We start from the raw sequence: 22,922 nt of genomic DNA, 5'->3' as shown, positions 1-22,922 counted from the left end.
GAGGAAAGGAGAAAAGGAGGAGGAAAGAAAAGGAAGAAGAGGAAAGGAGGAGGAAAGGAAAGGAAGAAGAGAGAAGGAAATAAAGGAAAGGAAGAAGAGGAAAGGAGAAAAGGAGGAGGAAAGGAAAGGAAGAAGAGGAAAGGAAAGGAAGAAGAGGAAAGGAGGAGGAAAGGAAAGGAAGAAGAGGAAAGGAAAGGAAAGGAGAAAGGAAAGGAAAAATGAAAGGAAGAAGAGGAAAGGAGGAGGAAAGGAAAGGAAGAAGAGGAAAGGAAATAAAGGAAAGGAAGAAGAGGAAAGGAAAGGAAGAAGAGGAAAGGAGGAGGAAAGGAAGAAGAGGAAAGGAAAGGAAGAAGAGGAAAGGAGGAGGAAAGGAAAGGAAGAAGAGGAAAGGAAAGGAAAGGAGAAAGGAAAGGAAAAATGAAAGGAAGAAGAGGAAAGGAGGAGGAAAGGAAAGGAAGAAGAGGAAAGGAAATCAAGGAAAGGAAGAAGAGGAAAGGAGAAAAGGAGGAGGAAAGAAAAGGAAGAAGAGGAAAGGAGGAGGAAAGGAAAGGAAGAAGAGAGAAGGAAATAAAGGAAAGGAAGAAGAGGAAAGGAGAAAAGGAGGAGGAAAGGAAAGGAAGAAGAGGAAAGGAAAGGAAGAAGAGGAAAGGAGGAGGAAAGGAAAGGAAGAAGAGGAAAGGAAAGGAAAGGAGAAAGGAAAGGAAAAATGAAAGGAAGAAGAGGAAAGGAGGAGGAAAGGAAAGGAAGAAGAGGAAAGGAAATAAAGGAAAGGAAGAAGAGGAAAGGAAAGGAAGAAGAGGAAAGGAGAAAGGAAAGGAAGAAGAGGAAAGGAAAGGAAGAAGAGGAAAGGAGGAGGAAAGGAAAGGAGAAAGGAAAGGAAAAATGAAAGGAAGAAGAGGAAAGGAGGAGGAAAGGAAAGGAAGAAGAGGAAAGGAAATAAAGGAAAGGAAGAAGAGGAAAGGAGAAAAGGAGGAGGAAAGAAAAGGAAGAAGAGGAAAGGAGGAGGAAAGGAAAGGAAGAAGAGAGAAGGAAATAAAGGAAAGGAAGAAGAGGAAAGGAGAAAAGGAGGAGGAAAGAAAAGGAAGAAGAGGAAAGGAGGAGGAAAGGAAAGGAAGAAGAGAGAAGGAAATAAAGGAAAGGAAGAAGAGGAAAGGAGAAAGGAAAGGAAAAATGAAAGGAAGAAGAGGAAAGGAGGAGGAAAGGAAAGGAAGAAGAGGAAAGGAAATAAAGGAAAGGAAGAAGAGGAAAGGAGAAAAGGAGGAGGAAAGGAAAGGAAGAAGAGGAAAGGAAAGGAGAAATGAAAGGAAGAAGAGAGAAGGAAATTAAAGGAAAGGAAGAAGAGGAAAGGGAAGGAGAGGGAAGGGAAGGTGGAGGGAGGGAAGGGCAGAGATACAATTCCAGCCCAGGGACTCTCCAATCTCTTCTTAAAACCCTCCAGTGATGCAGCACCCACAACTTCCCAAGGTCTCCATCACAAACATTTCCCACTGCAACTGAATAGCAGCGTTGGACCCCATCCATACAAAGCAGCAATTTTGTGCCTCCAATTCCCCGGGTGGCTCGGATGCCTTGTTGAGCTGAGCAAAGTCCCTTCGTTTTGGGGCGAGAGGCCAGGTGTTAAAACCACGGGGGCCGGAGAGTTGCAACCGGGGCTCAGATTTCAGACCCAGAGAGAGAAAGAGAAAGAGGAGCTGGAAATCCCCTACCGCAACAACAAAAGCTGCGTCTTGTGACACATACACACACACACATAAACATCCCCAGAAATCTCAAAGGATGATTAATGTTTAACTCATGAGAGAGGGCTGTATAAAACAGCTCCCTTCCTTTCGGTTTGAAACAAGAGTCCTTGGTGGCTCTCGGAGACAACCTGGACCCCGTTGCTTCTTCCGTCTGGTTGAAAGGAAGGGAGAAGCAGAGGGCCAGAAACCAGAATCCACAGCACAGCACCACCTAGCCCAGTCCCAGCCAACCATGGGAGCCTGCATAAGTCCCTCGGATGACGGTAAGGACCACATTCGAGGTAGCTCTCTGGACATGCAGAGTTGGCTTCGAAAGGTTTGTTTCGGCACAGCTTGGAAAGGAGGCAGTGCAGTGAAATTATTTCTTTTATTTTGTCAAAATAATTATGATCACTCTCCACATTCAACATACAACTACACATACCTACAATACATCATGTGTGTGTTGTACACACTGTATTTTTCAGAGTATGAGATGCACTTTAGTTTTTGGGGAGGAAAACAGGGGAAAGAATCTGCTTACCAGGTGGTCACCTGGCCAGCAGCCTTAGTCTGGTCAGTTTCAGCTCATATTTTGTATCCCCTGGTTAAGGGCTTTAAAAAAACTTTCTTTGGAGAGAGTAACAATGAAAGAGCCAGCAAGAGCTGGGAACATTGTTAGAACCTGGTTAGGTCTGGAAGGAAAAATTCTGAGCAAGTAGAGCAATGGGGGGGGGGGGGGGGAAACCGGCAAAGACTTAGGACTTGGAAAACATTTGATTTATTTGATTTATTGTCAATTGCAAAAGGCGGCTTTACTGGGATCGGCAAACATAATTCACCCGACTGGTGATGAAATACGAAATCCAGCATAGTGATCTTGTTTGCTGCATTGTATTGTATAATAATAATAATAATAATAATAATAATAATAATAATAATAATAATAATAATAATAATAGTAATAGTAATAGTAGATAATAATAATAATAATAATAATAATAATAATAATAATAATAAGAAGAAGAAGAAGAAGAAGATGAAGAAGCCTTTGATCATGTTAGTTGCTCTTCTTTGCACTTTTCCCAAAGTCTCGATTTGGGGTGAAGAAGATGCATGAACTTCAGCTAACTGCTAGCTGTAGTTCAGCAGTTCAAATCTCACCACTGGCTCGAGGTTGACTCAGCCTTCCATCCTTCCGAGGTGGGTCAAATGAGGACCCAGATTGTTGGGGGCAAGAGTCTGATTCTGCAAACCGCTTAGAGAAAGCTGTAAAAGCACTAGGAAGAAGTAAATAAGTCTAAATGCTATTGCTATTGCATTTTGGGTAAGCACGCACTGTTTGTTATCACACACACCTGTGACCTTTTGGTACCCGAGGAAAAAAAAAGGTTCACCATCCCTGGTATTCTCTCGCTCAAGCAGGGGGTTGGACTAGAAGACCTTGAAGATCCCTTCCAACTCTCCTTCTGGAGTTCTGAATAAGCTTATCTCTGGCCTGGATTTTGGCCCCAATAAACGGTTCAAAGGTGCAACCTCCGAACCTTGGCTCTTTAACATGCCTGTTTATTGGGAAATTGGACTTTCCTTGCCCTTGTTAGTTTAATGGCCTGTGACAGAGTGAAAGTGAAAGTAACCCAGTGACCGATTGCCTCTAAACTGTACAGTACTGTACTTGCATTTTTCTTTCTTTCCTGGCCCAGAAAGTTTGTCAAAAAGGAACATTCAATTTTGCAAACCCACCAAAAAAGGCACATTTTGTGTTTGGAATTAAAAAAAAAAAATCATTCCCACAGAAGGCTTATCTTGCTTTGTTTTTTCCTCCGATATGTATCAACATTAATCCTTTATCTGCTGCAGTTTCCCTTATCAGAGGCAATAAACCCATATAAAGCTGGCAGGAGATCTGAAAACAAGGCTCTTGTACAGTTCGAAAACATTTGACAGCTTCCGGTCTCCAACCCACCGAACCTGTTTTGCTCTTGTAAGGCAGCTCAAGGTGAAGTTTGAGAAGATACTAGGCGCTCTAAGTCAGGGGTCTCCGACCTCGGCAGCTTAGAACTAAGACGCCTTAAACAAGATCTAAGTATTGCCCACAAGATCATATGCTGCAACGCCCTGCCTGTCGGCGACTACTTCAGCTTCAACCACAACAACACAAGAGCACACCAACAGATTTAAACTTAATATTAATCGCTGAAAACTTGACTGTAAAAAATATGACTTCAGTAACCGAGTTGTCGAAGCGTGGAACTCATTACTGGACTCCATAGTGTCATCCCCAAACCCACAACACTTTACCCTTAGATTATCCACGGTTGACCTATCCAGATTCCTAAGAGGTCAGTAAGGGGCGAGTACAAGTGCACTAGAGTGCCTTCCGTCCCCTGTCCTATTGCCCTCCTATATCTCCTATCCCTTTCTTCTATTCCTATATCTCTCCTTCTATTCTTTCATTGATATGTTCTATTACTATACCTTCTTTTCTATTATTTCTTAGATATATTTTACTATGAGTATCTCCTCTATAACCTTCATCATGTATATATATGTGTATATATATATATATATATATTTGGAAATTTCTGGAGACGTTTCGACGAGGTCCCACTCGTCATCTTCAGGCTGGTGCTTCTGTCCTTGTTCTAGGTTCACTCTTACGAAAGGCGAGGGGGGTGGGGACAGTACGAATCTCCAGGGGGGAGCTGATTCCAGAGGGCCGGGCCCCCCACAGAGAAGGCTCCTCCCCTAGGTCCTGCCAAACGACATTGTCTAGTTGATGGGACCTGGAGAAGGCCGACTCTGTGGGACCTAACCGGTCGCTGGGACTCACGGGGCAGGTCCTGGAGGTATTCTGGCCTGATGCCATGTAGGGCTTTATAGATCATAACCAACACTTTGAATTTTTTCTGGTTGTACATATTTTAACAGCCGCTAGGATAGTTTATGCACAAAATTGGAAAGGGGAAGATATCCCCAAAAAAGAGGATGCAGTTAAAAAAATTCTGGATTGTGCAGAGATGTATATGATGACGAGAAGGCTGAATGATCAAGAAGAATCTGATTTTTATATTATTTGGGGTAAAGTTTATACTGTACATGGATAGATAAGAATAAAGTTGAAAATAAGGTAACAAAAATGGTATGAATATAATTAAATGTTATTGATATTTTTTGTTGTTTTTAGTGTTGTTGGCTTCTCTATTTTATCAATTTAACTTTATGTCTATTAGAATATGTAAACAAAGTTCTTCTTTTCAATTAGAATATTAGTTTGATTTAAAGATTTAAGATTTTATCCTTTTTTCTGAATTAAAAATTGACTTCAAGAAAAGAGGGATAATTGTAACCCCTAATATGTGTTTAAATGTTTGTAAGTTTGTATGTCTTTTTTATTGAAAAATTAATAAAGTTTATTAAAAAAAAAAAAGAATTGTGTCTGGAAACCAATTGGCAGCCAGTGCAGACTGCAGAGTGCTGGAGAGATGTGGATATATTAAATTGTCTTAATAATGCTCCATGTCTTTGCAGAATCAGAGGGTGGCCTCGAAGCGTCCCACCGCCCACTATGCTTCCATCCTTCCATCAAAGGATCCCAGGTTGTCATGGATGAATCTTGCTGCAGAGTGAGAAGAAGAGACACATTTCACGATGGCATCGTCTTCTCCAACCGTCCGGTCGAACTTTATGAGAAAGTGACGTTGAAAATCTTACAGGAAGACCAGAAGTGGCAGGGGGGTCTACGAGTGGGCTTCACCTGGAGAGACCCTTGCCTTCACTCCGGCCACCTGCCTCCCTTTGTGTGCCCAAACCTGGTCAGCCAAGGGAAGACCCGGGCGTGTGTTTTACCCGACGAATATATCGGAGAGGACACCATCCTCAGCTTCTGGGTGGACAGCTGGGGCTGCGTTTTCTGCAACACCAACCGCGAGGACCAAGAGGCCTTCCTCTTCAGTGGGGTTTCGGTTAAATCTCCCCTTTGGGTCGTGGTGGACGTCTACGGAAGAACCAAAGAGGTCCAACTCCTCGGTAAGCAACAGCAGACCGGACAATTTGTTCTGGGTGGCTTTTTTTTTTAGGGCAGACGAAGGCCGTTGGAGTGACCAACAGCCCTATTCTCTCTCTCTCCCCATCTCTGTCTCTCTCCCTCCCTCAAGAACTGTCTCACTTAGTGACGAAAGAGTCCGGTTTTCTCTCTCCATCTGTCTCTCTCCCTCCCTCAAGAACTGTCTCACTTAGTGACGAAAGAGTCCGGTTTTCTCTCTCCATCTGTCTCTCTCCCTCCCTCAAGAACTGTCTCACTTACTGACGAAACAGTCCTGTTTTCTCTCTCCATCTCTCTCTCTCCCTCAAGAACTGTCTCGCTTAGTGACGAAACAGCCCAGTTCTCTCTCTCCATCTCTGTCTCTCTCCCTCCCTATTTCTCCCTCCCTTTTAATCCCGCGAAATATTTATTATGCCTCTCCAGATCCCGCTAGCTTGGAGTCCCAGGAAAGAACCGAAGAAAACCCCGTGGAAGATTGCATGGTCTGTTTCGCCTCCCAAGCCAGTACCATGATGTTCCCTTGCCACCACACCGGCCTCTGCTTCAGATGCTCCCTGAAGATCTTCACCACCAGTGGACGTTGCCCTCTCTGTTGGGAGAAGGTGAAGAAAATCCTCGGGATCTCCGTTCTGGCAGAGAACCGGGGCCTGCTAAGCCGGTTGGGAAAATCGGAGTGCGTCCCTTACCTGCGGTGACAAAAAGTGCGCGGCGGCGCGACGCTCCTGAAATATGACCACCCCAAAGGGCCGGGATTGGAGAGGCTAAAGAAAGCCACCGGGGAGACCAAAATAATAGTAATAATTAAAAAATGGATAAATTAAAAAGCAACGTTGGCTTAAAAGGGACAGAGGCGGATGCCCGGGGATTGCTAGTTGGATGGATGAACTGAATTGCTGGAACCGCTGGACACACAAAAGCCAGAAATTGGGATAATGCCAGACCTCTTCGTTCTTAAAATATACATATACTGTATATATCTGACTGTATATATATATTTGACTGTATTTAAATTTGTATATATATGTGTGTGTATAATAATAATTTATTAGATTTGTATGCCGCCCCTCTCCGAAGACTCGGGGCGGCTCACAACAATAATGAGCTGGGGTGGCGCAGCAGGTAGAGTGCTGTACTGCAGGCCACTGAAGCTGACTGTAGATCTGAAGGTCAGCGGTTCAAGTCTCATCACCGGCTCAAGGTTGACTCAGCCTTCCATCCTTCCGAGGTGGGTCAAATGAGGACCCGGATTGTGGGGGCAAGAGGCTGGCTCTGTTTTAAAAAAGTGCTATTGCTAACATGTGGTAAGCCGCCCTGAGTCTAAGGAGAAGGGCGGCATAAAAAATTGAATAAATAAATAAATAAATAATAAAACAGTGTGACAATGTAAACAAATCTAATATTAAAAAGCATCTAAAAACCCCATCATTTAAAAACCATGCAACACATGCATTCCATACATAAAACTATAAAAAGCCTGGGGGAGATGTCTCAATTCCCCCATGCCTGGCGATATAGGTGGGTCTTAAGCAGTTTGCGAAAGATCGAAATATTTAAATATATTAAAGGGTTAAATAAGGTCCAGGAGGGAAGTGTTTTTAATAGGAAAGTGAACACAAGGAACAAGGGGACACAATCTGAAGTTACTTGGGGGAAAGATCAAAAGCAACATGAGAAAATATTATTTGACTGAAAGAGTAGTAGATGCTTGGAACAAACTTCCAGCAGACGTGGTAGATAAATCCACAGTAACTGAATTTAAACATGCCTGGGATAAACATATATCCATCTTAAGATAAAATACAGAAAATAGTATAACGGCAGACGAGATGGACCAGGAGGTCTTTTTCTGCCGTCAGACTTCTATGTTTCTATGTTTCTAAGAAAAGGATATATATGTTTCCGTAGATTTTTACGGGGACAAATATGAAGGCCTTGGCATATTCGGGTTTCTTCCCGTGTACTGGTGAGCCAGCACTCCACAGCCACCCAGCAATATTTATAGAGGGAAGGCAGCTCAGGTCTCACTGTGACAAAAGCACCAGCCTGAAGAGGACGAGTGGGACCTCGTCGAAACGTCGCCAGAAATCTCTGAAACGTACTATTTAAGAGTATATATACTGTATATATGACTGTTTTTATGGTTTTGGGGTTTTTTAGACTTTTAAATTTAATTAATTGGACCTAAGATATTGTATATTGTTCATTATATGGTGTAAGCTGCCCCGCGTCCTCAGAGAGGGGCGGCATAAAAGCCCAATAAATCAAGAAATAAATATCACAGTTCTCACGTTCAGCAAGCTGGCACAAAGTTGACAGCTTTGAAATTTATTTCCAGGATTTTCCCAGCAGGGTTCTCGGAGCAAAAAAAAAAAATCAGATTGTTTGAAAATGTATAAGCCAACGGAAGCCGTCAAAAAATGTGGTTAGCTGTGGTTTGCCAGGGAACTGGGCAAAAAGATGATTCACGGGTTAACCCAAATCTTTGGGAATCTGCTTAAATCTGCCTTCCTGGTGACACTGATGTTGCCGGAGGGGATTTGATCTTTCGGAGAACAGAATTGATATTCAGCCAAGTAGTTGCAGGCTTTGGGAAGAGGGGGACAGGACTAGGCTTGTAAATAAACCTCACTGCAAGAAGGAATAGTCGGATTCCAAAGTTTTAATTTTTCCTTTATCTACACTGAGACCAAAGACAAGTTCCTTGTCGGATTCCAAAGTTTTAATTTTTCCTTTATGTACACTGAGACCAAAGACAAATTCCTTGTGTGTCCAATCAAGGCCAATAAAGAATTATATTTCTAGGAAGGAGTCAGCGGAGGGAGGGAAGAGACACCAAGAGAGGAATTCTCTTTCAAAGCAAACAACAACACAATTACATCTTTATTTTTTCTCCTGCTCGGTGGGATGGGAACTGCCTCTCGCAGGAAACATCTGGAGAGTGAGGTCTTCCAGACCCAAAACAAAGGGATAATTTCCTGTGATTTGTCGTTTCAAAATCGGACCCTCTGAAAGTTGGCAGGGCACGTACGTTGAGTGAAACATGGTGAAAGAAAGAGAGAGAGAGAGAGAGAGAGAAAGAAACAGAAAGAAAGAAAGAAAGAGAAAGAAAGAAAGAAAAAGGGAAAGAAAGAAAGAGAAAGAAAAAGAAAGAGAAAGAGAAAGAAAGAAAAAAAGAAAGGGAGAGAAAGAAAGAAAAAGAGAAAGAAAGAAAGAGAAAGAGAAAGAGAGAGAAAGAAAGAGAAAGGAAGAAAAAGGGAAAGAAAGAGAAAGAGAGAGAAAGAAAGAAAAGGGGAAACAAAGGAAGAGAAAGAGAAAAAGGGAAACAGAAAGAAAGAGACAAAGAAAGAGAGAGAGAAGGAAGGGAAGGAGGAAGGGAAGGAGGGAAGGGAAGGAAGGAAGACTTTTTTGCAATCTTAGATGAGCACTTTTTCTTCATCAGAGAGGCTATGTTGAGTGAGAGAAAGAGAGAGAGAGAAAGAAAGAAAGAAAGAAAGAGGGAAGGAAGGAAGCGAGAGAGAGAGAGACTATTTTGCAATCTTAGATTAGCAACATTTGGCAGAGGTTTCTTCATCAGAGGGGCTGTGTTGAGTGAACACCTTTTAGATGATGGAAGGTTGCAAAACTAGCGCAAGATTTCTTGTTTTCCTTCAGGCGCAATGATTAATCATCCAGCCACCCGTCATGGCTGGGTCATAGCCTGTTAAGAACCAATTGGGTCCTCCTGGGTCTATGTGAAAAATCAAAGCTTGCTCAGAAGGACAAATGAGAAACTCCCATTCTCCCATTTTGGGGATTTTAAAAAAATAAAAAAAAATCATTTATCAAACTGAAAACTGTTTCATCTTCCAAACGATGCAGATTTTGGAAGAGGTTGGGGTGGGTACATGGTGGGAACTGATAACCCATCCTGCCTTAGAAGGACAATGAATGTCAGATGCTATTGAATTGGTAAAGATCCAGGCCAGAACCAATTAAAAAAAAAAACCCAGCAACATCATGCTGTAAAGAATTAAGGATAGAAACTGTTAATACAATGTATGAAACTGTTAAAAATTGGAAATTTAAAGTATTTTAAGAGCAGATTTTCTAAATGGCAAGAAATCAATCTGTATTGTTGGTTTTTATTAATAGTGTGTATTTTTTATACTTGTTTCTCTGTAAAAATTTGTAATTTCAATAAAAGAATTTGTAATAAACCGTTGAGATTCCATCCTCAATTATTCATATGTTTTGGGAATGCCTGGTAGTGCACAATTTTTGGCAAAAAGTGCAAGAGGATATTAATAGGATGTTAAATATCCGATGGATAATTACTAAGGAAATGGCAATATTAGTCAAAAGTAATGCGATGGGAGAATTTAGAGCAATAAAACAAGCAGCGATAGAAAGCGCTCAGGCGGTCATAGTCTTGGGTTGGAAGGATGTGACAAAATGGACAATGCAAAATTGGTACCGGTACATGGTGGACCACATTCAATTTGAGATTATGGACAAAAGGATGAATTTGGTTAATGAAACTGACTTGCGACAACTGATGGGACGATGGGACAAGGTAAGACGATATATGGCGAATAGAATCCGAGACCAAGCTACAAGAAATGAATTGGAATCACTTTATAATATGTAAAATTTGCTCTTGGGTTAAAATGGTTTATACAAGAAACACCCCCGATTTGGTGGTAGGGTGTGAATGTTTGTCTGGTGGTGGGCACAATATGCCCATGTCACACCAACACTCCACAGTCTGCATTGGTTGCCGATCAGTTTCCGGTCACAATTCAAAGTGTTGGTTATGACCTATAAAGCCCTTCATGGCACCGGACCAGGGTATCTACGAGACCGCCTTCTGCCGCATGAATCCCAGCGACCAGTTAGGTCCCACAGAGTGGGCCTTCTCCGGGTCCCATCAACTAAACAATGTCGCTTGGTGGGATCCAGGGGAAGAGCCTTCTCTGTGGCGGCCCCAGCCCTCTGGAACCAACTCCCCCCAGAGATTAGAATTGCCCCCACCCTCCTTGCCTTTCGTAAGCTGCTTAAAACCCACCTCTGCCATCAGGCATGGGGGAATTGAGATCCTCTTTCCCCCTAGGCCTTTACAATTCTATGCATGGTATGTATGTATGTATGTATGTTTGGTTTTTATATTAAGTGGTTTTTAATCGGTTTTAGTATTAGATTACTATTGTACACTGTTTTATTGTTGCTGTTAGCCACTCCAAGTCTCCGGAGAGGGGCGGCATACAAATCCAATAAATGAATGAATGAATGAATGAATGAATAAACAAACAATCAAACAAAACAAACAAATAAATACACAAAACACTTGTTTTATGTTTTATGTTGTGTGAGTCTTTATATTGTAAAAAAATCAATAAAAATATATATTAAAAAAAGAGATTCTACCCTCAAAGGATCCTGTTTTCCTTAAAAGTGATATTTATGGGTATAAACAGGTGAGGTTTGAAGATGTGTAACAGGAAACGTGGAAAGAAAGAAAAAATCAAACCAAAGAACCAGTTTCTTTTAGCATCCAATTCTAGCAAGGGTAATCCAGTTAGAGGAAATAGTTATACAGGATGTGATGGTCACACTTTGACAGCTAATATTGCACTGTTGAAAGGATCTGCTTGAAAAAGCCCATTTTTGTCCATTTTTTTCCCTGGTGATCCAGATTAAAAGGTGGAGGAGGAGAAACCTATTTCCTTTTTACTGCCCTAATCATCCTGAGATCCAGATATGTTCTTCCGCCTTCCCACTAACCACAAGTAAAAAGGATCCCAAAATTGCTATACATAATTGCTATACATAGAGTATAGAGCATCTATACTCTATGTATACATCCACACACATATGTGTCTATTATTATTATTATTATTATTATTATTATTATTATTATTAAAGCTGAAAACCAACACTCTTATTCATTCGTGCCTGGAGTAGAATTCGCATAGCAACCTTGTATTCCTGTATCTTGGAGAAATAAAAGCATTTACTGTTACCGGAGCCTCAGTTTATTTCAAGAGCCACAGCAGTTGAAGATCCAGGAGTTGGTGACTCCTGGTGGGTTTTCCCCGCAAAACAATGGAAGGAAGTGAAAAGCTTTATCAGACTTCATTGAAAAGTCGAATCTCTCAAAATTTGATCATATACAAGAAAAAAGAATACAGTGTTCCCTCGATTTCCGCGGGGGATGCATTCCAAGACCGCCCACGAAAGTCGAATTTCCGCGAAGTAGAGATGCGGAAGTAAAAACACCATTTTTGGCTACAAACAGTATCACAAACCTTCCCTTAAGACTTTAAACCCCTAAATTACCATTTCCCATTCCCTTAACAACCATTTACTCACCATTATGACTGGTACTCACCATTGAATAAGACACAGTGATCCTGATATTTATAGACATAATTATTTATTAACAATAATTATTTTTTTTGTTATTTATTTGCAAAAATTATTAGTTTGGTAATGACATATGATGTCATTGGGCAGGAAAAACCATGGTATAGAAAAAAACTCGCGAAGTATTTTTCAATTAAATTTTTTAAAAAACCGTGGTATAGGCTATTCGCGAAGTTCGAACCCGCGAAAATCGAGGGAACACTGTACAAGCAATCTTGTTATTCGTTTTGTTTACTAGATATACAAAATAAAATCGTTGTATAGAAATTAATTTTGGACAATTTATGACTTGGGGAATAGGATTGAAATGAATGAAGATTAAGATTTAGGTAAACAATGATATAACATAGCAATGTAAAACTAGTAGGGTGATCATTTTAAAAAAAAAGCTGTAGCAATAATGTCAACAGGTAGATTAGTTGAGTGTTTAAGACTTGATATATAACAGTAATTACGAATGATGGTTTCTATATGTCTGTATAAGTTGTGTTCTGTTTTTGTTTTTGTCTTTATATTTGTGTATTTTTCTTAATGTAAATAATTCAATAAAGACTATTTTAAAAAAAGAAAAAACCCTTTCCTGGGCAACCCACAACTTAACAGATGCTCTAATAATTAGATCCGGAAGCCCAGCCCTGCCTCCAGCTCTTTTAAGCAAACGTGAATCATGCGCAGACTTAGAAAACTTTCTAGGATTTAGGGGTAGTGATTTCTGACAGTCTCAAAATGGGTGAGCAGTGTGGTCGGGCAGTAGGAAAAGCAAGTAGGATGCTTGGCTGCATAGCTAGAGGTATAACAAGCAGGAAGAGGGAGATTATGATCCCGCTATATAGAATGCTGGTGAGACCACATTTGGAATACTGTGTTCAGTTCTGGAGACCTCACCTACAAAAAGATATTGACAAAATTGAACGGGTCCAAAGACGGGCTACAAAAACGGTGGAAGGTCTTAAGCATAAAACGTATCAGGAAAGACTTCATGAACTCAATTTGTATAGTCTGGAGGACAGAAGGAAAAGGGGGGACATGATTGAAACATTTAAATATGTTAAAGGGTTAAATAAGGTCCAGGAGGGAAGTGTTTTTCATAGGAAAGTGAACACAAGAACAAGGGGACACAATCTGAAGTTAGTTGGGGGAAAGATCAGAAGCAACGGGAGAAAATATTATTTGACTGAAAGAGTAGTAGATGCTTGGAACAAACTTCCAGCAGACGTGGTTGGTAATCCACAGTAACTGAATTAAAACATGCCTGGGATAAACATAGATCCATCCTAAGATAAAACACAGGAAATAGTATAAGGGCAGACTAGATGGACCAGGAGGTCTTTTTCTGCCGTCAATCTTCTATGTTTCTAACAGTAATTACGAATGATGGTATCTGTATATCTATATAAGTTGTGTTCTGTTTTTGTTCTTGTCTTTATGATATTTGTGTATTTTTCTTAATGTAAATAATTCAATAAAGACTATTTTAAAAAAAGAAAAAACCCTTTCCTGGGCAACCCACAACTTAACAGATGCTCTAATAATGAGATCCGGAAGCCCAGCCCTGCCTCCAGCTCTTTTAACCACACGTGAATCATCCACACTTAGAAAACTTTCGAAGAAGAAGCTGCCAGAGAAACAAGAAGAAAACGGTGACTTAGTCACTTGAACAAAATGAGATCAGGGAGGTTTAGTGGAAAATTTCTTTTGGGGAACCGAAAGACAATCGCATGGAAGGCTATCAAGGTTGCGCAACTCTTTCGGCGCGGGTGCCAAAAGGAATGGAAAAATTTCCCCATTTTCCATCAATCACAGGGCTGCGATTCTTTCCTCTCCCGTTCGCCCACAGTTTGCAAACAAACATCAAGGCTGATGTTACAAATCACACATTAATTTATTCTTTTGGCGCAGGCGGAGAAATGAAATACACAAAACAGCCCGTGACTTGTGGATGGAGGAGGAATGTTTGCTCTCTGGAAATCATTACACATAAATATAATAATGAAAGTTCAGATCGAGAGCAGGGCTGTCGCCACCTCTGAAAAAGGGCTGGGAAGGAAGAAATGTGGGAGGGGTGGATTGAAAACAGGGCTGGGCAACTCTATGTCCCCTCGAGCAGGGGCTCTCCAGGGTTGGCCACTTTAAGACTTGTAACTCTACTGTGCCGCCCCCCCACCAGTTCAGTTTTTTTGCTGGCAGAGGACTAGCGAAAGAAACAAAAAACCAAAAAAGGAGAAATGTTTTCCCTTTTTGAGCATAGGGACAGGAAAGGAGGATAGACAAAGAAAAAGAAGGGAAGATGAGAAGAGAACAAGGAAAAAGAAGGGAAGAGAGGAAGGAGGAAGAAAGGAGAGTGAAGAGGGAAGAGAAGGAAGGAAGAAGGAAAAGGAAGAAAGGGAAGGAAGGATGAAGGACAGAGGAAAGCAGAAAGAGAGAAAATGGAAGGAAGGAAAGAGTAGGGGAAAGGAATGAAGGGGAGAAAAAGGAATGGGAAAGGGTGGAAAAGGAAAAAAGGAAGGAGAAAGGGGGGAAATGAAGGAAGGAAAAAAGGAATGAAGAAAGGAGAAGGAAGGAAAAGGAAGAAATGGAAGGAAGGATGAAGGACAGAGGGAAGCAGAAAGAGAGAAAATGGAAGGAAGGAGTGGGGGAAAGGAATATTAGATTTGTTTTACATTGTATTGTTATTGTTGTGAGCCACCCCGAGTCTGCGGAGAGGGGCGGCATACAAATCTGATTAAACTAAACTAATGAAGGGGAGAAAAAGGAATGATGGAGAAAGGGAGGAAAAGGAAGGAGAAAGGATGGAAAAGGAAGAAAGGATGGGAAAGGAAGGAAGGAAGGAGAAAGGGAGGAAAGGAAGGAAGGAGAAAGGGAGAAAAAGGAAGGAAAAAAGAAAGGAATGAAGAAAGGAGAAGGAAGGAAAAGGAAGAAAAGGAAGGAGGGAATGAAGGACAGAAGGGGAAAGGGGGGAAAGGAAGAAAAAAGTGAGAAAAAAGAAGGAGAAAGTGAGAAAAAGGAAGGAAGGAAGGAAGAAAGGAAGGAAGGGGGGAAAGTAAGGAAACATAGAAACATGGAAGTCTGATGGCAGAAAAAGACCTCATGGTCCATCTAGTCTGCCCTTATACTTATAGAAAAAGGAAGGGAGGAGAAAGGGGGAAAGGGAAGGAAGAAAAAAAGAAAGGAATGAAGAAAGGAGAAGGAAAAAGAAGAAAAGGAAGGAGGGAAGGAAGGACAGAAGGAGAAAGGGGGGGAAAAGGAAGGAAGGTTATTAGAGCGAGGGAGAGGTTAAGGGAAGTGCCCCCCCCAAACCCAACCCCGATGCCGCCCTCAATGAAAGGGCGTTTGATGTCCAAACTCTCCCAGTCCGTCAACTGCAAAGCAGAAGGCAAAGCTCAGGGTCCATCCCCCCGACAGCCTGGGCAACAGAACCAGAGGAGACAAGTGTCTCCTTCCACCAACCCAGCAGTGGGGGAACAAGAGACGGTGCTCAGGAATGCGATGAGACAAGGCGCTTGTGCAACGGGACTTCCCCAGAATCCTTGAGAAACCAGAAGCAAACGCCGGTTTTGAGTGAAGTCATTCCACCTGTGAAGTCATTGAGGGAAGGGGTTTTTTTTGCAGACGGGGAGGCTGCGAATTTAAACTTGGGGCTCTTTTCCTGGCATGCAACCAAACTCTTCCCTGTTGTGTCTGCCACCCACACGAACCGCGGGCGCAAAATGCAGACGAGACGTATATATTCGCGTGGCAGACGCCGCCCCTTCGGAAGTTTCGAAGCAAACCCCAAAGCCGCAGGAAGAGCAAAAGGCTTGGCTTTATTCCACGAATAGAAAGATTAAAAAGAGGCCTACAAATAGATAGGACATGACTTGAAAAACAGCGATTAAAAGACGACACGAGAGGAGACTTGCAGAAAGATGGGGAATGTTTCCAGCGTCGAGGAAAACTGAAAACCGGGTTTTTTTTAAAAAAAACAACACGGATACAAGGGCCACGATTGTGCAACACACGAACACACACGAGTGTTAAAAAGGCTCCCTCTGCACTCAGGGGTCACCCACTGTGGGGGGTTGGGGGAAAAGTAAGGAAGGAGAAAGGGGGAAAGGGAAGGGAGGAAGAAAAAAAGAAAGGAATGAAGAAGAAAGGAGAAGGAAGGAAAAAGAAAAGGAAGGAGGGAAGGAAGGAAGGGGAAAGGGGGGAAAGGAAGGAAGGAAAAAGTGAGAAAAGGGAAGGAAGGAAGGAAGGGGGGAAAGTAAGGAAGGAAGAAAAAAAGGAATGAAGAAGAAAGGAGAAGGAAGGAAAAAGAAAAGGAAGGAGGGAAGGAAGGGGAAAGGGGAAAGGAAGGAAGGAAAAAGTGAGAAAAGGGAAGGAAGGAAGGAAAGTAAGGAAGGAAGAAAAAAGAAAGGAATGAAGAAGAAAGGAGAAGGAAGGAAAAAGAAGAAAAGGAAGGAGGGAAGGAAGGAAAGAAGGAAGGAGAAAGGGGGGGGAAAGGAAGGAAGGAAGGTTATGAGAGTGAGGGAGGAGTTAAAAAAACATTCAGGCTCATTTTGAAAGACAAGCAGATTTGACTGCCGAAATCTTCAAACTCGGCCACTTTTGAGACTCGTGGACTTCAACTCCTAGAATTCTCCAGCCAGCGTAGAATAGTTGGATGGAGAATTCTGGGAGTCGGAAGTCCACAATTCTTACAGGTTTGGGGACCCCTGGCCGAAATCATAATGCATATCTTGTTGTTGTTTTTTCTCCAACTTGCTGGAATGAGACAGAGGTTCCTGCCTTTCATTTGAAAGTCTCAGAAAAGCAGATCAATTCCCTCTTTAGAGGCCGAGAGCATCGGGCAGCACGGGGTTAATCTTCTTGTAGCACTAAAACGTCGGATAAATCTTCCAACCTTTGTAGATCCAGGTTCTGGGGACACGTGGGAGGAGGGAGGGAAAGAATCAAATGTCAGAAACTTTAAAGCTGACCCCACTCACATCCAAGGTTCCCCCCCCCCCCCCCCGCAGCGTTGTTGTCGAAGGCCCGAAAGAAAAGGTTTCCTCCATTGAGGTCGAAAAGATCCCTACTACAGGCAGTTCTCGACTTACAACAATTCCTTTAGTGATTGTTCAATGTTAAGACCGAGTTGTCGAAGCGTGGAACTCATTACCGGACTCCATAGTGTCACCCCCAAACCCCCAACACTTTACCCTTAGATTATCTACGGTTGACCTCTCCAGATTCCTAAGAGGCCAGTAAGGGGCGAGTACAAGTGCACTAGAGTGCCTTCCGTCCCCTGTCCTATTGCTCTCCTATATCTCTTATCCCTTTCTTCTATTCCTATATCTTCTCTTCTATTCTTTCTTAGATATATTTTACTATGAGTATCTCCTCTATAACCTTCATCATGTATTAACTAAATAAATAAATGCCTTTCTTCTATTCCTATATCTCTTCTTCTATTCTTTCATTGATATGTTCTATTACTATAATTTCTCTCCTATTCTTTCTTAGATATATTTTACTATGAGTATCTCCTCTATAACCTTCATCATGTATTTTACTATGTGTATATAGATATATACCCACTAAAACCCTCATTGTGTATTGGACAAAATAAATAAATAAATAAATAAATAAATAAATAAATAAATAAATAAATAAATAAATAAATAAATAAATAAATAAATAAATAAACGATGTTGGGCAGAAAAGGGGGGGGCACTTATAACCATTTTCCACACTTATGTCCATTTGTAGCATCCTCCTCGTCAAAATTCTGATGTTTGAGGCTTTAAGATGCCCCAATTCTCCTGAGTGGAGGACTATCCTTGGGCTCAAAAGTGACCACTAGGACCAGCTGCCCCGAGTCTTTATTTATTATTTAGATTTGTATGCCGCCCCTCTTCGCGGACTCGGGGCGGCGTCTTTCCCCACGAACATCCCCCGTCAGAGTTACGTGCCTTGTAACTTTACTTTCTCAATAACCCTCGTAGCATAGTAGCCTCCAGTGTCTTTGATACATCTCCCCCCCCCCAACCCCTTCGGTCACATCAAGATTTATCCTTTCTATGGTAATTTGCAAAATTATTTGCAGGGTATTTATGTGCTACAAACAGCCCTAGGGACTCAACTTCTGCACACACAGGAAACATCTGCAACAAAGACTGAAGGGCAGCGACAAACATGTGTATTGTGCGTGGATGAGAGCATGGGAATATGGGGACAATTTGGGAACAAGGGGTATTATTTACGGCCCATCGCTTATACGCCTTTCAATAAAACATGTGCAGGATAAAAAAATAAATAAATCCAGACGTTTGGCAACTGGTTTATAATTATGATGGTTGCAGTGTTCCTGTGATAGCCCTTTTGACCACTGTGGGACAAGCCAAATCAACGGGGAACCCGGATTCGCTTAGCGACCGTCTATCTTGACAACTGCAGAGATTCATGTCAAATTGTCACGAACGTTTCACCGAGCCACAGAAATGTTGGGTCCTTCGAAAATCATTATTTAAATACGTGAAAGGGTTAAATAAGGTTCAGGAGGGAAGTGTTTTCAATAGGAAAGTGAACCCAAGAACAAGGCGGCACAATTTGAGGTTAGTTGGGGGAAAAGATCAGAAGCAACATGAAAAAATATGATTTGACTGAAAGAGTCATAGATGCTTGGAACAAACTTCCAGCTGATGTGGTTGGTCAATCCACAGTGGCTGAATTTAAACATGAGTTAAACATAGATCCATCCTAAGATAAAATGCAGGAAATAGCATAAGGGCAGACTAGATGGAAGGAGGGAGGGAAGGAAGGGAGGGAGGGAAGGAAAGAAGTAAGGAGAGAGGGAGGGAAGGAGAGAAGGAAGGAAGGGAGGAAAGAAGGAAGGAAGGAGGGAGGGAAGGAAAGAAGGAGGGAAGGAGGGAGGAAGGGAGGGAGGGAAGGAAAGAAGTTAGGAGGGAGGGAAGGAAAGAAGGAAGGAGGGAGGGAGAGAAGGAGAGAAGGAAGAAAGGAAGAAAGGGAGGAAAGAAGGAAGGAAGGAGGGAGGGAGGGAGGGAAGGAAGGAAGGAGGGAGGGAAGGAGGGAGGGGAAGGGAAGGAAGGAACGCTGGGCCCGATTGTATCCGTAATCCGAACCCCACCTGCGTCTCAATGCCGCACCGCACTCACCTTTTCATTAGCCAGGTGCAACATGCAGGAAAAGGCCAACGGGGCCGACAGGTTCTTCGCCATCACAGGAGGCAGCCTACAAGACACAACAAGTGGTGACTCCCTTTTGGCAGCCTTCAGACGGCCAAACCGACACGGGAGGGAAGCCAGACTCACTTAACAACCACATTGCTCACTGAACACCTGCGGCACATTAAGCCTTAACACTCACGTCCACTGTCTCACTACAGCAGCAGGGACTTGGGCGGGGGATTGTGGTTGTGTGTCAAGGACTGTCCCTGCTTTGCCTTCTTGTCATCAGCTGCCGTGAGGGAGGGGGCACACCTGGAGGAAGGGAGTTGACCAAGGGCCCTTCCTTCACGGTCCTTCTTCTGAAAAGCTTCTTCATCAAATAAAAATTACTCCCCCACTTGGGAGTGGATGCAGAGAAATTGTCACGCCGTGTAAATGTTTATTTGTGGTGTTGTGACTCCCTGCACCCCAAAATGGCGGCCCCAGCCCTCTGGAACCAGCTCTCCCCAAAGATTGCCCCCACCCTCCTTGCCTTTCGTAAGCTGCTTAAAACCCACCTCTGCCGTCAGGCCTGGGGGAATTGAGACCCTCTTCCCCCTAGGCCTTTACAATTCTATGCATGGTATTTATGTATGTATGTTTGCTTTTTTATATTAATGGGATTTTAATTATTTCTAACATCAGACTACTATTGTACACTGCTTTATTGTTGCTGTTAGCCGCCCCGAGTCTCCGGAGAGGGGCGGCATACAAATCAATCAATCAATCAATCAAATAAATAAATAAAATGGGCTGCACATACTCTCACATGCTGCTACTGTAATGCTCTCTACCAAATGCGGCCACGCGAGTGGTCCTGAGCCTCCCGAGGGATTTGACATTTGAGCAAGAGTTTTGGTACCCTGGGGAAGGGGTCTCCTGGGACAACTCGCCAGGGCCACCTGTCTGCAGGACCAAGAGTGGTGCGAACGTGGAAGAAACCGCGGAACAGGCTCGTTGAAGAAAGGAATGCAAAAGGGAAGGACGGGAAGAGGCAAACAATTGAGACAATTTCTTATCTTTTTAAAAATAATTAGAGTAGAATTGTGAAATTGTCCTGCAGCGAGTCGCCCCATGGTTGAGTTCCCCCGTCCCCCCTGGGAAATACCTCTGGTGTAGCTCCTTCATGATGCTACTCAGGTTTTTGGGTGTCGAGACGGACGGAGTCTTTCTCTCTGTGCCTTCACTCTGCAGAAAGAACATTGAAATAATAAGCTTGCTAGGTAGGACTTCTGTCTTCTGATCATGCCAATGGCTGGTTTAATGACAAGAAGGACCAGGGGAGACACAATAGCAGAATTCCAGTATAGTGGTCCCTCTACTCAAGAGCTTAATTCGTTCTGTAACCAGGTTCTTAAGTAAAAAAGTTTGTAAGTAGAAGCACGTGGAGGAAGTAGTCTTCGGAGAGGGGCGGCATACAAATCTAATAAATTATTATTATTAAATTATTAATTTTTCACATGGGAATCAATGTAAAAGCAAATAATGCGTGCAAACCTTTTAGGAAAGAAATAAAAGCTCGGAATTTGGGTGGGAGGAGGAGGAGGAGGAAGAAGAGGAGGAGGACAGTCGCTGCCCAGAGCGAAGGGAGCGTTTCTTTTCTCTGGGTGCTGGCAGAGGTTTATTCCCTCTCAAAGCGCCCAGAGAAAGGAAAATGCTCCGTTCGCTCTGGGCTGCCAAAGCCTCCTTAAGCGCCACCGAAAGGCTCCTCTGGCAGCCCAGAAAAGCCCGAGATAGCTGGGATTAAAGGGGAAATGGCAAGAAACTGGCTGGGCCTTCGTGCTGCTCTCAAATTCCCTGGGAAATTTTTCCGTGCTTGGCTTCTTAAGTAGAAAATGGTTCTTGAGAAGGAAAAACCAGTAAAAAAAACCCCATCAATAAAATCACATATATCATTAAAAAACCCATGCATACTATCAATCAATCTTAATTGATTGGAAGACCGATAGGGAGCAGGATAGGAAGCAGATAATTTGAATCTCTGGAGGCAGTTGATTCTACAGGGTCGGAGCCGCCACAGAGAAGGCTCTTCCCCGAAGTCCGACCAACTGACATTGTTTGGCAGATGGGACCTGGAGAAGGCCGACTCTGTGGGCCCTTTTGGACTAACGAAACCCAAATCCTGCAGCTGTCCTTCATATGGTTCCAGGTCTTTGATCACCTTAGTTGCTCTTCTCTGAACTTTTCCCAAAGCCTCAACCTTCTTTTTTGTAGTATAATTGCTATATTCCAGGTGTGATAATTGCCAATCTTTTAATACTGTCTACTGCAGCGTGGAGGAACAACATTGTTCTCAGGATGCAAGTACAAGGTATGAATAATCTTACAATGAAAGTAAAATTTTGTCATCATATTACTGATATTTACAATATATTTCATAACACACATCTCGAGCTATATAAATTTTGTTTTTGATTTACATTCAGAATATGAATTAAATGTTTCTATTTTTTTGTCCCAACAATGTTTATAGTTACGTACCCTTTCAATTGTATTCTTTCCTGGATTTTCTGTAGATACATAGTGTATTTTTTTTAATTTGAATTTATTTTTTAAGCAAGAAGTGGTTTGCACTGATTTGAACTAAATAGCAGGCTTTATAAACTTTAGGTTAAAAGGCAATATCTTAATTGGGTAAAAGCATGAGACATTCCTAGCAATATTATTCATCGTCACACAAACGATTAGATTTAATATTGTATATTACTTTGATTTTGCCTGTATAGTTCAAAATAACCAGTGCTAGAAAGAAGTTTTGCTGCCTTGAATTTCCAACAAAAGCAATCTAAATTCCAAGAAAAGAAAATTTTGCATTTGTTCTTTTTTTGCAAAGCGGTGATTAAAAGTCTGCGGTTACTGCTTTAAGCAGCAGAATTCAAGCAAGATACCAAAGGAGAAAACAAGAACAACAACGAAGCCAGATTCCTATATGCGTACCTCTTCTCCGGTCAGGGTCTTTGGGACTTCCGTCAAGATATGCCACATGGTCTGCTTGAGCCTCTGCATGTCCATCTTTTTGGCCGTTTTTGCATATTGAATCTCTATTTTGTTCACCTGGAATCCAAAATTAGAAGAGTCGTCATCATAATCCCAAGACCAACCTGCAGCCCTGCCTTTCAAAGTGCCGCTAGTCCGTAACTGGAGGGCGTTACTTAAAATAAAAGAATCTGCTTTCCAGAGGAATAAGCACACAGAATGAGAAAACGCATCTAGAATTTGTTGTGGTTGGCTCTGGCCCAGCTCCTGCCCCAAGGACTGTGGATGTGGGGGAGACATCCACATGCTGCAGGCCTGTTTTGCCCCCGGTGGAATCTGCTGATGAAGGCTCCTCTGACCAAGAAGACATGAGTGACAGGGAGGGGGAGAGTGTGGCAGACAGCTCAGAAGGAGATCAATTATCTAGCTCCTCCTTGGATTCGGAACAAGAGTTAATGATACAGCCACGCATGCGGAGAGCGATGCATAGGCAACAACAACTGAGAGATTATTATCAAAGAAAATGAGGCCACTGTGGTTGGGTGGGGCTGTGGTCTTTAGTGAGGCTGCTATAAAGAGCAGCCTGTGGGTTTG

The 22,922-nt window shown here is 42.5% G+C and overlaps 2 protein-coding genes across 3 annotated transcripts in view; one reads left to right on the top strand and one right to left on the bottom strand.

The window, feature by feature from the left end:
* Nucleotides 1-1,842: 1,842 nt before the first annotated feature.
* NEURL3 (neuralized E3 ubiquitin protein ligase 3) lies at nucleotides 1,843-8,039 on the top strand. Its single transcript, XM_070765319.1, has 3 exons — nucleotides 1,843-2,005; nucleotides 5,253-5,750; nucleotides 6,190-8,039. Exons 1-3 carry the CDS (start codon nucleotides 1,975-1,977, stop codon nucleotides 6,459-6,461), a joined length of 801 nt encoding a protein of 266 aa, XP_070621420.1. The 5' UTR covers nucleotides 1,843-1,974; the 3' UTR covers nucleotides 6,462-8,039.
* A 7,912-nt stretch (nucleotides 8,040-15,951) lies between these two features.
* The window catches only part of NCAPH (non-SMC condensin I complex subunit H), a 28,944-nt gene continuing 21,973 nt past the window's right edge, over nucleotides 15,952-22,922 (bottom strand). For both annotated transcript variants that reach the window (XM_070765486.1, XM_070765484.1), the window contains exons 15-18: nucleotides 22,290-22,406; nucleotides 20,461-20,540; nucleotides 19,302-19,377; nucleotides 15,952-17,064 (exon numbers count right to left, since the gene is read on the bottom strand). In XM_070765486.1, coding sequence (XP_070621587.1) covers nucleotides 17,005-17,064; nucleotides 19,302-19,377; nucleotides 20,461-20,540; nucleotides 22,290-22,406 — 333 coding nt within the window. In that variant the 3' untranslated portion in view covers nucleotides 15,952-17,004. The remainder of the gene's footprint in view (nucleotides 17,065-19,301; nucleotides 19,378-20,460; nucleotides 20,541-22,289; nucleotides 22,407-22,922) is intronic.

Source organism: Erythrolamprus reginae, chromosome 12, assembly GCF_031021105.1.
Source record: "Erythrolamprus reginae isolate rEryReg1 chromosome 12, rEryReg1.hap1, whole genome shotgun sequence".
Lineage (NCBI taxonomy): Eukaryota > Metazoa > Chordata > Lepidosauria > Squamata > Dipsadidae > Erythrolamprus > Erythrolamprus reginae.
Note: the sequence above shows the minus strand (reverse complement) of the source record. Positions and strands in the feature narration are given on the sequence as shown.